The 13,993-nt window shown below is 45.8% G+C and overlaps 5 protein-coding genes across 5 annotated transcripts; 1 reads left to right on the forward strand and 4 right to left on the reverse strand.

Annotated features, from left to right (window-relative positions):
• Positions 1-399: 399 nt before the first annotated feature.
• On the reverse strand, positions 400-1,480 carry N7483_009272 (uncharacterized protein; the record flags this gene model as incomplete). Its single annotated transcript, XM_057092699.1, has 3 exons — positions 400-945; positions 1,004-1,299; positions 1,372-1,480. The coding sequence occupies 3 exons, from the start codon at positions 1,478-1,480 to the stop codon at positions 400-402; spliced, it is 951 nt and encodes a 316-aa protein (XP_056943873.1).
• Positions 1,481-2,090: 610 nt separating this feature from the next.
• Positions 2,091-3,773, reverse strand: N7483_009273 (uncharacterized protein; the record flags this gene model as incomplete). Its single annotated transcript, XM_057092700.1, has 1 exon — positions 2,091-3,773. One exon carries the CDS (start codon positions 3,771-3,773, stop codon positions 2,091-2,093), a length of 1,683 nt encoding a protein of 560 aa, XP_056943874.1.
• A 968-nt stretch (positions 3,774-4,741) lies between these two features.
• N7483_009274 (uncharacterized protein) lies at positions 4,742-6,550 on the reverse strand (the record flags this gene model as incomplete). The annotated part of the gene is made up of 1 exon (XM_057092701.1): positions 4,742-6,550. One exon carries the CDS (start codon positions 6,548-6,550, stop codon positions 4,742-4,744), a length of 1,809 nt encoding a protein of 602 aa, XP_056943875.1.
• Positions 6,551-9,570: 3,020 nt separating this feature from the next.
• Positions 9,571-11,091, forward strand: N7483_009275 (uncharacterized protein; the record flags this gene model as incomplete). Its single annotated transcript, XM_057092702.1, has 1 exon — positions 9,571-11,091. One exon carries the CDS (start codon positions 9,571-9,573, stop codon positions 11,089-11,091), a length of 1,521 nt encoding a protein of 506 aa, XP_056943876.1.
• A 481-nt stretch (positions 11,092-11,572) lies between these two features.
• Positions 11,573-13,582, reverse strand: N7483_009276 (uncharacterized protein; the record flags this gene model as incomplete). Its single annotated transcript, XM_057092703.1, has 1 exon — positions 11,573-13,582. The coding sequence occupies one exon, from the start codon at positions 13,580-13,582 to the stop codon at positions 11,573-11,575; it is 2,010 nt and encodes a 669-aa protein (XP_056943877.1).
• Positions 13,583-13,993: the final 411 nt, after the last annotated feature.

Here is a 13,993-nt window from a genome sequence, read left to right on the forward strand (position 1 = left end):
GTTTATTCTCATGAGATAAGATGTGGTCATGTACCGTCTTTTTTTCCCTTTCCTCTCTTTGCGAAAATAGATTGTTTTCTTTTGTTACTTTGTCACAGGAACAAGCCGTTATGGATATGCAATGCCTGCAGATACTAACCTAATGACATGGATATAGATGGATCGATGAGATGTGGTTAAATGTACATGGTGCTCGGTTGGTGCATCTTGGGATTTGTCTGGTCTTTTCTGTTCATTCTCTAATACTGTTTATCATTCGTTCCTTTCCGGGTACTTCATTTGGGCCTGTATACTCATCATTTCCTTATTTGAGCTTTATTTATCAACAATTTACTATGGGATATAAAAATTCAAACAGATCTGCATACTGCTAATGATAGTAGACCTACACAATGAACCTCAAACTGGAAGTCCTACATGTCGAACCAAGAACTCTAGCCCTGGAACCACAAAGTCCAAGAATTCTTGATCCCCTTCTTTCAATGTCAAATCAAGCATATGGTCCTTCCCAGGAACAAGCAGTATCTCCGTAGTTACACCCAATTCCTGTAACTGCTTATGTGCCCTTTCGCTTAAGGCACAGCTGGTAAAGGTATCAGAAATCCCATGAACAAACATAGTCGGTGGATAAGTCTTCGAAAAACCAGTTGTACCATCAACGCGTGCAAGATTTCCATCCTGAACAACCCCATTCAACCAAGTCCCATTCTTCAAGTGACTCGTAAGCCACGCATCCCTCGGCGGAGGAGTTTCAGTTCCAAGGTACGGATCCGCAAAAGAAACCTGAGGACCCTCAAAAACATGATTCGCATACCCCTCATCCCAAGATACAACTATATTAGTATACCAGGGATGAGGCTCATGGTAACTAGGATGATCCAGGTATTTCGCACCATAGAAATCCAGCACAGCCGAAATCTGAACTGGGAGATCGGATTGATTAGGCTGTAATAAACGATCAGCTCAGCACAATTTAATAATGGGAGAAGTAGAGTAGATATACCATAGTCAAAGCAAGTCCACCACCAGCAGAATGTCCCATCACAGCCACCTTCTCCGAGTCTACCCGATACGCATCAGCTGCGTCAGTCTGGGCTAGCAGGGAATCTGCATTCTGAATTGCCCAAAGGAGACAATCCTTTGAATCAGTGATCGGACCTTCGAAGGCTGATACCTGTGGACAGAGACGGTAGTTCGGTATCACGACGAGAAAACCGGCTCTGGTTAGGTATGTCATTTGAGCGTATGGGATGATTTCCTTTGCGCCGATGACGAGGCCGCCTCCGTGGAGGATTAGTGCTGTTCAACCTTAGCTCCATTACTGTGAGAATGAATATCTGGGATGACCAAGCTGGGTTATAGGGTGGATACCAATTGGATGACCGTTGCCATTTATGGTTGGAGAGTCGTTTTGCCAGTGCAAGTCAGCGAGGAGGGGGTTTCCGTTGATTAATTTATATGGTTGTGTTATTGTTTCCATCTTGATGAGAGGATTCAGAACATTTTTGAAGCGACTTGGTGGTTGAAGTAGAGACTCGGAGTGTTCGATATGATTCCAAGTGGGATAAGCTCACGCTTGACTCAGGCTATACTAGATAGAACTAAACTTGATACTTCAACTTCATTTCACGATGTTCTGAGGTTGCCCACCTGGTGACTTATTGGCGGGGGCCTGAGGTCATGTGGTTCGCGCCTATGGGATACATAATTGATTAGTATCATGATCATTTATCCCGAGATTTATAACTATCTTCAAGTTACCAGAAGGGCTCAATCCCAAGTTGACTGTCTCTTAGTCTCGCTCAGCTCCTATGTGAAGAGGACTTGTGACCAATGGATATTTCAGAACTTTCGATTCTACTGAATAAGGAGTTGGGATAAACTTTGAAGAAGGCGACGTGTGAAAGTGTACAAAAAGAGTTTCATTTAGTAGTAGGTAAATTACAGTGTATATGCAGATATCACCGATTATTCTATATAAACATTGAAAGAAATTGTCCACCATGAAAAGACTGAAAAGCAGCGTGAACCAGCGCGCTGACCCGGGATAAGACCCGACTTATCCTTTCAAACCCTGTCTCAACTTCCAATTATTCGGAGTCGAATTGTTCAACTAGGTCGGAGTCCTCTTGACCGTATAAGTCTGCCATTTCAAGTAACAGTCGGTAAACGTAGATCGACATATCGATCTCCCGGAGAACTTCTCGTGACCAAGAGGACCCAGCCTCAGCAATCTCAGCAGATAAAGACTCACCAGCGGGATCATTGATGAGAAAACTGATGACCGCAGGGAGCTCTTCCATGGTCATAGTCACTGGAATATAGTGAGCCCACGGGACCAGGCGATCATCGTGCCATTCGTGAAACCAAGTTTGCTTTAGTACCACAGCATTCTGAGCCAGGAGACGATAGAATCGAGTACTCATACTGTTTCCATCAAGATCAAAGAGGTACCGATAGTGGGTGGCCGTATCCTCAGGCTCAATATCCACTGGACCCAGTGTGCGCTCCATATCTTTACAGGCTTCGTCATCGCACTGGATATACGCGCCCATATGCACATCGAAAACATCTTTGAAAAGCTTGATCTGCTTTCTATCCAAAGCATCAATATTTGCCCCGAAGAACTGTCCTGCATCGAGCGTCTTGGCTGTATTCTGAAGTGACTGGATAAAAGACACGAATCTTTCCCGGTGCCCGAATTGCCAGTTGAAGCGCGTCGCCTTCCCACCCGTCGAAGAGCCGCGCCAATAGACACCAGGCTTCTTTTCTAAGAACGGAACGGGATCTTGTATATCCGGAAACGCATGGGCAAGATAACATGGACACGGAATCAAGATATCTCGAAAGGCGGACATGCGCCCGAAGCTCAGGAGAGGAGCAAGTGAATAAGTATAGGAAAAGCTGCTTGGCGATGAGATGAGAGCATGTAGTTCTCCTGGATGAGTAGCTTGGCAAACATCTTTGGCGACACCAAGACGGCCAGTAAGATTGCGTGGGATCTGAGCGCATGATTCAGTGATCAGATCCTCTATAGACTGTCCAGGGCGATCATGGAATCGAACGGTATCCGGATGTGATTGCCCGCTGGTAAGTACTCTGGGTTCATCGATCGTGCTCATGAAGAAAGTACCATCTGGTAATGCATCGACAAATGGCTCGAGTAGTCTCCTCCATTCATCATCGTACATATACCATATGGATGCAGTCATTGTTCCATTTTCAACAGTGACACGCCGCGTGCGAGGACTATCGACTTTTTTCGCGCTCAGTTCACGGAAAACTTGCTGGGCTTCAGGTGTACGGTAGGGCAGTAGGTCTCGATCAATTTGATCGAAGTCATCGATTATCTTAGATCCATGATCTAGCGCAAATTGGACCCATTTTTCGAATCCTTTCGGAGGATTTCTCTGATAGCGACGGATATACTCAGTCACTGCTTCTTTGGGTGTAGAAGACTGGGACTTTAGACTAGATTGAGCCTGTGCCTGCGCAGATTGAATGCGACAGCGAATCGTGAGAGGGGAGAAGTCATTATCCGCTATTGTGGGTGGACATGATTGTGATGTTGAGGCTAACTTGGCTGAGGGTGAGGGTGAGGGTGTGGAAGTTGATATGCCTGGATCCTTCCAGGGTTCGACTATTACGACCCCATCAAAATTTGGCTGAGAAGAGGTACGAGCTGAATTGTAAATGAAAAATAGAAGAGAAAGAAAAATGGCAGTTATTTTCCGACTCCGTGCACGGAAGAGAGATTCGAAGAAGGATATCATCACGATACCGCATTCGAGCTCAATTTTTTTTTTTAGAGGAATGGAAGACTTAGGAAAAGTGTCGGTACTTTGCATTTATAAGACTTGCCTGGCTCGCACTCTTGCTGGATTCTCCGAGGCGCTAAAAAGAGCACCATACATATCACGGCGCTACACCATTCTGGCCTCAGGGGCCCCCACTACTAGGGGAGACCCATCGTGGCTCAGGGTCATGACCCCCTAAATCCATTATGTGCGGTGCCCCACGATATTGTAACAATAAGCAGACCTTAACGCAATACTAGTTGAGGATTATAATACTATATACCCTAGGTATGCTTACGGAGGATACATCCAGGGAACCTTAGCCTTTGTTGCCGCATAATCTAAATCAAGAACCCAGATTGTCACTAACTCGGGATCATCAACGCCACGGCGTTTCCCGGATAAGGGAAGGATCGTCAAAATGGAGAGCTGAGACCCAGTTACTCCGTACACTCTCCCGTACTGGAAGGATCACCTTGGCGCCATGGTAGATCTTAATGTTGTTTCTTGATATGATAATTCTCTTTTCTCGCCTCAAAGAGAATTCGATGGGCTGGAAATATCTTCGGTATTTGTAATCCACACTCTGTGTCCGTTGACTAGTACTAAAATGAGGGACGTAGCTAGGTAGTGATCTCAAACATTAGTGAGAACTTTGATGTAAGAATTTCAAGTTACCACATGTGCACATGCAGGTTTCAAACATTTGAAAAGATGTCTGAAAAACTTGTAGAGAATCCTGGTAGGTGGCCTTAATTGACGGCTGTGTAGGAGATTGATGTATGTAAGAGTTCTTCCTTCTGATTAAATTATTCTAATCCCTCACACTTCTTTGTAAAAACAAAAACAAAACAAAACTATCTGCCAAAGATATGTCTGGTTGCTCGAAGAATAGATATAGATCGTGCATGACAAGTCGTACATATGGCACACGTAAAAAGTCATTAACTAAGCTCGTAGAAATGAGTGGTGGAACTAGCCATCATGCCATCGGATTTCCTGGTTGAGCTCCGCGGATCGGTAGCTGCGCTTGTTCGTGCCGAGCTCTGTTTGCCATAGTAGGCCTCAACTGAAGGTTCATAACCCAACTCATGCCGGGTATCCCGTCTACCTGTGGCTCCCATCTCCAAGGGTGGACCTTGGTAGATGAGAGGAGGCTCAGAAGAATACCGAGGGGGTAGAGAGTGAACCTTTTTGGCTTTTTGACGACGACGAATGCAAAACCAAGCTGCTAAGATAATGATCACGAGAGCAGCAAATCCACAGCCGGCACCGATGCCTATCTTAGCATCCGTGGAGAGACCCGTGCTAGAGCTTGACGCGGTCGCTGAAGCAGTGTTGGTGGCATTTGTCTGAGAGTTATTGCTGGCAACACTGGATGGAAGGGCCGTCCAGTAAGATGCCCAGGTATCTTCCCAATTACTTGAAGTCCCTGTAATGGAAGTCGTAGTTGGCTCTATGCTGATGACATCCTTGATGAAGTTATAATCTGGCCCAGGGGCCTGCGAGAGGAACCAGTATTGTTCCGACCAATGGACACCATAGAAGGTTGACTGTAGAAAAGCTCTGCCCAGTACTGAGGTACCACTGGTGGGCATGAGAGGGAAATATGCAGTGTCAACTTCCACAAGAGGAGCGGAAAGGGTTAGGTTGAGTAGAGCGAAAGGAACTTTGATGACAATTTCCTCCGTATTCACATCGTCCTTGACGAACCGAAAACCTAAGTAGCTGGGAGATGTGATGATTTTAGTGTAATTCTCATTGTCTGTGTCCCATATGTAGAGACCGAGATTGGCGTTGTAGGTGACAGGTAGGTATGAGGTGATGGCATCACATGTGCTCTGGGGCAGGTAGATGTATGGGTTTGTCGCGTCGATTGCAACATTCTCTCCCGATGATAGGGATGTGTTTGACTTTGCCATCAAGCCAGTGATGTTGGAGGAATCCCAGACTGAGCCACCATCTAGAACGCCGATGTTGATGTCAAGCAATTCGATGGGCAACTCGCCACTGTTGACAGGTTGGATTGATACATCTCCAAGCACTCGGTTTTTGTCGTAGCCTCCAAGATACAGAGATCCCGGGATTTCAAACTTAGGAGTGCCAATATGCATTCCGTACGAATAGGATGGAGTAACATCGTGTTCGTAAAGCCAACTTGTGACGTAGGTACCGTTGATGGGAACTTCATCGGTCCTAGTGAATGTCATGTTGATGTCTGGCGTTCCGAGCGCAAGAATGCCCACTTCCAGAGGGTAGATACCACCCGGGTAAGACAGGTATCCTTGCTCAACGGCAATCAAGTTCGAAGCCGATGTGCCTGTTCCATCAACATCTATGGAATCGAGTGCGCGATAGGCATAGGCCTCAAAGCCCACTGCATCCGTATACCCCCATTGCAACGATTCCCAGTTGCGGTCAGGGGCTAGAGAGATAGAACTGCCATCCCAGTTGTCCGAGCTGTCTGGATTGTAAAGACCAGCGAGATCACCATAGCAGTAAGATGCGATTTTTGTCGTATTGTCGCAAAGTGTATCTAGGAGAACATAAGATACCCATGATCCGCCCGGGTACATGGCTAGTTGCGTATCATTGCCACCCATCTTGATGATAACCGCATGCCATGGTCCATCATAACCGTATGTTGAGTCAGACCAGGTCATCTCCCAAGGAGCAATGGAGGCAGAAGCATGGTTGGCGAACACTGGCAGACCCAAAAGGCAGAGAATCGTATTAAAGAACAAGGATCTCATTTCTATGCACGTAATATAGAGAGTTAGCTATGATTATATGTGAATAGAGTATGATAGTATTTGGCTCAGGCTGTAACACGATCATGATAGTATTTGGCTCAGGCTGTAACACGATCATGATGTGAAAAGGAACCAAGAGGGTTTAAATGGTGAAATGTAAACATACCTGCCCAGGAAATAGAAAGGGACATAAGAAACCGACCGTAACGAGAGGAATTGCGATGATTACTGGTAATCAAAGCACCTGGACAAGATTGTAATTAAAAACAATCGACTTCTTCCAAAATACCGAGGATCTGACGGGCGGCAAGCGGTAGAAGTATTATTTAATCTTGGGAGATCAACGAACGCATAAAGGAGAATCTACCTTACCCCGAGGCCTTAATCTACAACCGAGCCTCATAGCCAGTAAGTCAAATTCAGAAACCAGGAGGCGCTGTGGGTTCAGAGGAGATTAAAGGAAAACAGAGAGGGGTTCTGAGAGGGTCTGAGATGTGATATTTCCTGGCAATATGCTTCTCAAACCCCCAATTTGGGTAAGTGGTATGGGCCTCCAATTCCATGATTTGTCCCGCCCTACACTAGTAATAATTAGAAGCGCAGGGATTCAAGCGCCGACATAACAACCTAGTCCCATGAAGGATTTGAATTCTTTTTTTTATCCAGTTCAATCTCTTCCACACACAATTGTCCACGCAATGACGTTCACTGGGAACTATCATTGGAGTTGATGAACTACTCCAGAGACATGGGTCGACGATCCCTGGCGGCTTTCATGCATGATTCCGACAATTTTAAGAAACAGTTCGGTTTTATGTCGATGTTGATATCAGGTACACGTATACTGAGACTTCGCTCAAAGTGGGTGCCCAAAACATAAGACCCAGGCGCGTATGGAGGGTATATAAGCGGTCTATCATGATTCATGATGCCTCCGTTCATTTTGTATCCGAAGGGTAGAAATTAGGGTTAACTTCAAGTAAACCTTGTTATTATCCCGTTCCTGTTAATCGGTATAGTTCATATGTATTGTTATGATGATAATGATAATAATAATAATAATAGAAATAATAATAATAGTGAAGAATAAGGATGCTGATGCCATCTGAGCGCTGGGCCTCTTTGTGGTCTGTGTTTTCGCCCCAACTAGTTACATGTTCGGTGGAGTCCACATGGCATCTGCCCTATCAGTGTATTTCAAATGAACAGGGTTGCTCCCGCTTGGACCGACGATCCCGGTATAAAGACGGAGTTCTCTGTAATGAGTCCGTATAATCATGACCCACATAATGTGATAGCCCTCTTTATTGGGTTTACCACGCGCATTCGCGCCAGGCTATTATAGCTCGGTTTCATTTTACGCCACTCACAGGCTCAGGTCCGATCCCCCAACGAGCACGAGACAATTTGGGCGCGAATCTAGTGGAGGCGCTAATGCTGCTGGTACCGCCAATTGCACCGCGCTCCATAGATAGTGCAGATGCAGTGTGGTTTTTTACTCGTGCGTGCTATAGCGATGACGCTCATTCACTTTTGATTGACCCCTGGGCCAATTGCTGAACCCCCCGCTGGGTTCTGAATCTATTTCAAATTTCCCAGCTGCAGGCCATAGGTTGATTTGGTTTGAATGTCTTGGGGCACTTCTCCGCAACAGAGACAAAGAGCATCGGAAGCAAAGAAAGCCGGTCTGATAATCTGGTACCGCGAGGAGATCAGACACAGGAGATCGGATAGATGGACTGATAAGTTGTTCATCATTTGACATGACTTGATCAACTATCAGCGGAAGTACGGAACCATGGAGTCCGGCACTACCTACCTCGTCACCGCTATCACTGCGATCGCTACAGAATACCTTAGAAAAGAATTTCAATCCAGCTTCGATATTCGGGTTGAGTTGCTTTGTTGGATAGTGCTGTATCTTGGACTCATCTTGCGACGCGCCGCATGGAAATCACCGGCCGCAGATCTGGAGGACGGACTGCTGTCACAGAAAGTTGAGTCCAACTTCACTTGGATGGCATGGAGTACTTCATTTTGCATCGCGCTTGCGCGTCTCTTGATGGTGTATTATGGTACATCATTAGCTATGGTATGCTCTAACTACAATTTATACCCCACACTTCTACCATTGTGACTCTTGCTGACATGTCAGCTAATCCCATCTAGCCACTGACAGTAGTCTGCACCTCCCTTGCGCTATCATATCGAGATTCAAAGCTAGCTATTCTACCAAAGACGGGATTCTCGACCCGGTCATCGCGATCAATCTTTCAATTCCCATATTCTTTCCAATTACCAACTCTCGGTTTACTCGCCCTGTCGTCCCTGTTCCTTTTTCTAGATATTTCAAATGGGTCTTCCGTCTTGGTACTCGTCCTTTTTCTCTCGGCAAGATCGTCCAGTTTTGTTTTACTTGATATGTACAAGGAACATAGCCAACAGCTATCGCATCCTAAGATGCTCGAGGCAATTGTCCTCCGAGTATCCGTCATTCTCGTTGGAGCTTTGCTGGTCATTCCTCCATCTCCCATGTTAGCATGGCCCATGATACTGCAGGCTCTCTGCACATCGGTCGGACTAACAGGTACTACTTATTTGGTTCGTATTGATCCTCTCTTGAGTCAGTGACTGTCCTAGGATGCCAAGCTAACAGAGTAAAATCTCATTATCGACAGGTATTGGGTGGTCATACATTCGTAGCCACCACGATTGATTCCTATTCTACCTCCGCAATCCAGAGTTTTTTGCCAGGAACAGTCCACAAATCTCTCATTATGCCTCTAATCTCGATCACTTCATTAGCGTTGGGAGTGACCAGTCTTCCTCCATCAACAACACGACGGAAGATCTTCGCCCTCGCCATTATCCCATTCTTATCCATCTTGACCGGTAACTCAGCCTTATTGCACACAGGCTCATTCCAATCAGCGGTTGGGAGAATTACACCAATGGGTCTGGGCTCATCAGTACATCCAATCCAACAGCTTGCTGAAAAAGCCAATCGCAAATACAATACAATGATCAACACGCAGTCCCAAACATTGGAAGCCTGTTGCGCAGAGTACGAACGAAGATATGGACGAAAGCCTCCTCCACACTTTGATACCTGGTTCCAAGTAGCCCAGGAACAAGGATTTTTGTTAGTTGACGAGTTTGATTCCATGATGGCAACTATGGAGCCATTGTGGGGCGTGGCACCTTCTGATATCCGAGCTCGAGTTGAGAACGTCATCGAAGCAAGTCAGGGACAAGGCATGTATCGATTGACGGTTTCTGAAGGTTCGTTCACTAATATCGGTAACTGGATGTCATCGGTATTTGGGACTTGGTTCAAGCCCAATGTTCTTGAAACCTTACCTAACATGACCCTTGCGATGAATACGATGGATGAGCCTAAGGTCGTGGTACCCCATGATATGCTCTCTCATGCCATGAAAACTGCAAGAAATCGCCGGAAAGACACACCTTCTCCTGGGAAAAATCCCGATCTCGCACAACATGTCGATTTCCTGAGTATTGGAAAGCAGAATACATGGGATGCTTTATCCGTATCCTGTGCCCCTGACACTATGGCGCGAGACTTCTCTCTAGAGGCCAGGAAATCCCCATATCTAACAGAAATGGGCTTCCTTTCCAATGTGACACTCAGCAAGGATGTTTGCCAGTTTCCTGAACTTCATAATATCCATGCTGGTCTTCGTCACCCAGACTCAATGACATTGACCCACGCACTCGTTCCAGTTTTCTCTCAGGCGAAAGCAACCTGCTTCAACGACTTGTTATACCCAAGTCCGTTCTACGTGGAGAAAATGCGAATGGAAGAGTACAAAGAAAAGGAGGACACAGAATGGGAAGAAAAAAAGAACATTGTGTACTGGACCGGATCAAATACCGGCGGTCGCTCCACGCACGAGAACTGGAGATCTCTACAACGTCAACGCTTAGCACTAATGACACTCGATAAAAACCGGCCTATCAACCTGCTCAACCGAGTCCAAAAATTTGGGGGACTTAGCTCAGAATGGGTGTCTATCAATTCAACTATTGCATCGATATCCAACAACACGCGGGTCCGAATCTCAGCCGCTATCCAGTGCGAAGAAGACGCATGTGCTGAGCAGAACGAGGAATTGCAAATTCAAACTGGTGAGCGAGATGAGATTAGTGCAGGCTATGAGGCCCGGTATAATCTCGACATTGATGGAAATGGTCTCAGCGGACGCTTCTATCGTCTCCTTATGTCTAAATCAGCCGTTTTGAAACAGACTCTCTACCAGGAGTGGCATGATGACTGGTTGATTCCATGGGTGCATTACGTACCACTCAGTATGGATTTGAGGGATTTCCCTGAGATTGTTCGTTACTTGACTCAGGAGCCCGAAGGAGAGGCACTGGGGCAGAAGGTTGCTCAGAACAGTTATGAGTGGTCGCGTCGTGTGCTTCGCAGTGAGGATATGAAACTCGTTTGGTGGAGGCTTATGCTGGAGTATGGGAGACTTTTTAACGACGATCGGGATGAGATGTACTATCGGGTTTAGCTGCCATCGCAGTCACGGCATTAACGGATATCCTACGGACCTCGGGAGTATGTAGAATGCAATAAACTGTGAATTATGTTTTCATTGTTTCTACTACTCTGGAAACGCATCGCAAAAGATTCCTTGGTTGAATAAATGCTCGATCCGACAACCTTGGAAAATGATGGAAGAAAAGTTCGGGTACAGGCCAAAATTGTGAATGCCGAGTATGATAGTGATATATACCGACTGTTGTTATTCAAGTTCAAATGTTTAGGGTAGGGTGATGTCATGATGGGGACCTACTAAGTATGTAAGGTGCCAGTGAAAGTAAGCTTTTCCGAGTCCTTTTTATCTCTTCCGTTAATCTAATACTACCTATTTCTAGTAAGAACTCGAAGGGAGTATCTGGTACTTGATGCCGCGGAGTGATTATGATCCGGAAACAGAGGCAAAGTGATGTGAAGGCTGAATATCTAGATGAACTTGAAATACTTGGGGGCTAATCGAGTACAATCTCATAATCAATCTTATCGGGATCCCGGTCTCTGTATGCTTCCTCGTTCATGAGCCCATCAACAAAAATATCTCCCATAAGTTTGTAGGCACTTCCACTTGCAGATCGACGGATTACAAAAAGCCGATCAGCGCCTTGCATGGCTACAATACTGTCACCGTGGCACACATTATCCATAGCATTAAATAAACGCCCTGTGGCAGTACGTCCAATAATTCTGCCTTGTTCCAGGACGTATCTCGAAATTCGGTCGTATGCAACGCTTTCAATTTCAGTCACATCTTCAAGCCCTTGCAATGCATATTTGTCAGCATCTGAGAGTAATTTCCCGGTGTTTCTCAATATCTGATGGCAACAGTTGATTAACTGCAACACAGCTGGATGATTTCCATTGGAAGAGTCTGATAGCGTACGCAGCCTATGCCGAAGATAGGCCCAGAAGTGGAAGACTATGATTTCATCTGAGCCTGCCTGAAGGTTAGAAGGGGCAGACCATGGGCCTTTTGCCGTGATTGTGCGGAGCAGACAGACGATATCCTCGATCGAAAAAGCGTCACGTATCAGATATTCAACGCTGCAGAGGAACTTTAACTGTAGTGGGACACTCGGATCCTCAGTCAAGGAGCAGGTGATGTCTGAGCCTGGAGTAGACACGTAGTCCAGAATTCTTCCTTTGACTGCAAGTAAAGAGTTATCTGTATGGAAGTGTGCCGGAAAATATCTGTAGGGTCTCGGATGTGGCGTGTACACCTCAAAGGGAAGAGGCTCAGGAGTGTTGAGACTCACAGGTTGATCAAGTGTCAGACACCAGGACGGGAGTGTGGAATTTAGTGAGCGCCAGGAAATGGCGTAGATGAGTAACTCGAGATTGATAGCTTTCTCCAGTACTCGAATCGATAGCTGCTTGGATAGTAAATCTACAGTATTCAGAGGCGAATAGTCGGGTATAAGATCTAGCACATTTGCGTCACGCGAGATAGCGAGGATGGCGTAGACTCGATCTCGGGCATCTGCACAAAGCAGAGGTTGATACCACTGCAGATTGTGAAAGAGTGAAGACCATGAATACTCATCTCCGTGTTCTTGCCGAGCGTGTCTGTCCCACCATATTCCATACAGAATTCCCTCCACTTTATCCCAAGTAAGCGAGGTTTCACCCATCATGATGTTTCTTCGACCTATATCATGGTACTGTTGAGGTAAATGCCCAACTGCAAAGAGAATAGGTATGGTAAGAATGGTATCCCAATCTATCAGTCGAGGACCCCGAAGCATAATGATCTCCTTATTTAGCAGTTGCTCTTGTACAATCCACAGTCTCTGAGTCAGTTCGCTGTATGCAACACCAAAAATCCACTCCCAGCCTTGCTCAGCGTATCGTTTGGATAATTCATCATCGTCATATAATTTTCCAGCCTCGAACTGCAAATCTGGCGAAAGCTGCCTGAGCTGTATGCTTCCATCAAGTATCAGCTCCTGGATCTGCTCTAAACTTCCAGCTTCCTGCATCTGACCCCAAGCTTGATCTGGGATGCTTCCGTATATTTCCTTCAATAATTTAATTCCTCGTATCTCTTTTGCCTCTGGACCAGCAGGCCCAAGATAGGAAATCACCCGCTTTGATTGCGTGTATATCTGCCTCATCATGGCAACCTGATAACCCTTCTCTGTCTCATCTGCCTGATTGATGCAGATCTGATCGATCCAGAAAATCTTGCTCTCCAACTCTTCGGCATCTCGGAGGTCGCTCATCGCATTTCCCAGGTTCATCGTTAATGGGATCCATCCGATTTCCGTGTCCGATTCATCACAGACAACAGCATAGTTTGCCTGATCTGGCTTTCCCCACACGTATGAGAGTGCCTCGAATTTGCATTCTGACACTGAAACATGATAAATGTGTACTTCGAGGCGAGTTCGAGTTGGTCTGAGTTTAAGCACACGAATCTCATCTGGCTCATTCAAGGCCGTAAAGTCGTATCGAGGGATATCCATTATGTTTGTTTTCTGTCCCAGATCCTGGGCTCTTTGTACGAAATGCTAATAGAATTCCAAGGTTGGGGGATGATGAGGAAGGCGGGGCACATAGACTTGGGGCAGTGCTGCTTACACACTCTTGCAGTGTCTGGGATCACTGCTCAGGTGGTGAGTGATTTCTGATGGACAAAAAAATCTCGATGGTTTTTTAGTTTCGGTCGTTCACTCCGGCATCATGTGTTGAGTAAGTTGAGAACATTCTGTATTCAAGTTCTTGGATTAGTATACTATCATGGAGTTTAGTACTTGGGGGTGGGGTACCTGGTGCGCTGACTGCATTTTGACAACTTGAAAAACTACAGGTTGTGGTAAAGAGGACTCTTCCAATGATATGTGAACAGTTTAAAAATAATATCTAATAAACAATAT

Source organism: Penicillium malachiteum (assembly GCF_028827825.1).
Source record: "Penicillium malachiteum strain IBT 17515 chromosome Unknown utg000004l:1.0-4883003.0:1.0-4884900.0, whole genome shotgun sequence".
Lineage (NCBI taxonomy): Eukaryota > Fungi > Ascomycota > Eurotiomycetes > Eurotiales > Aspergillaceae > Penicillium > Penicillium malachiteum.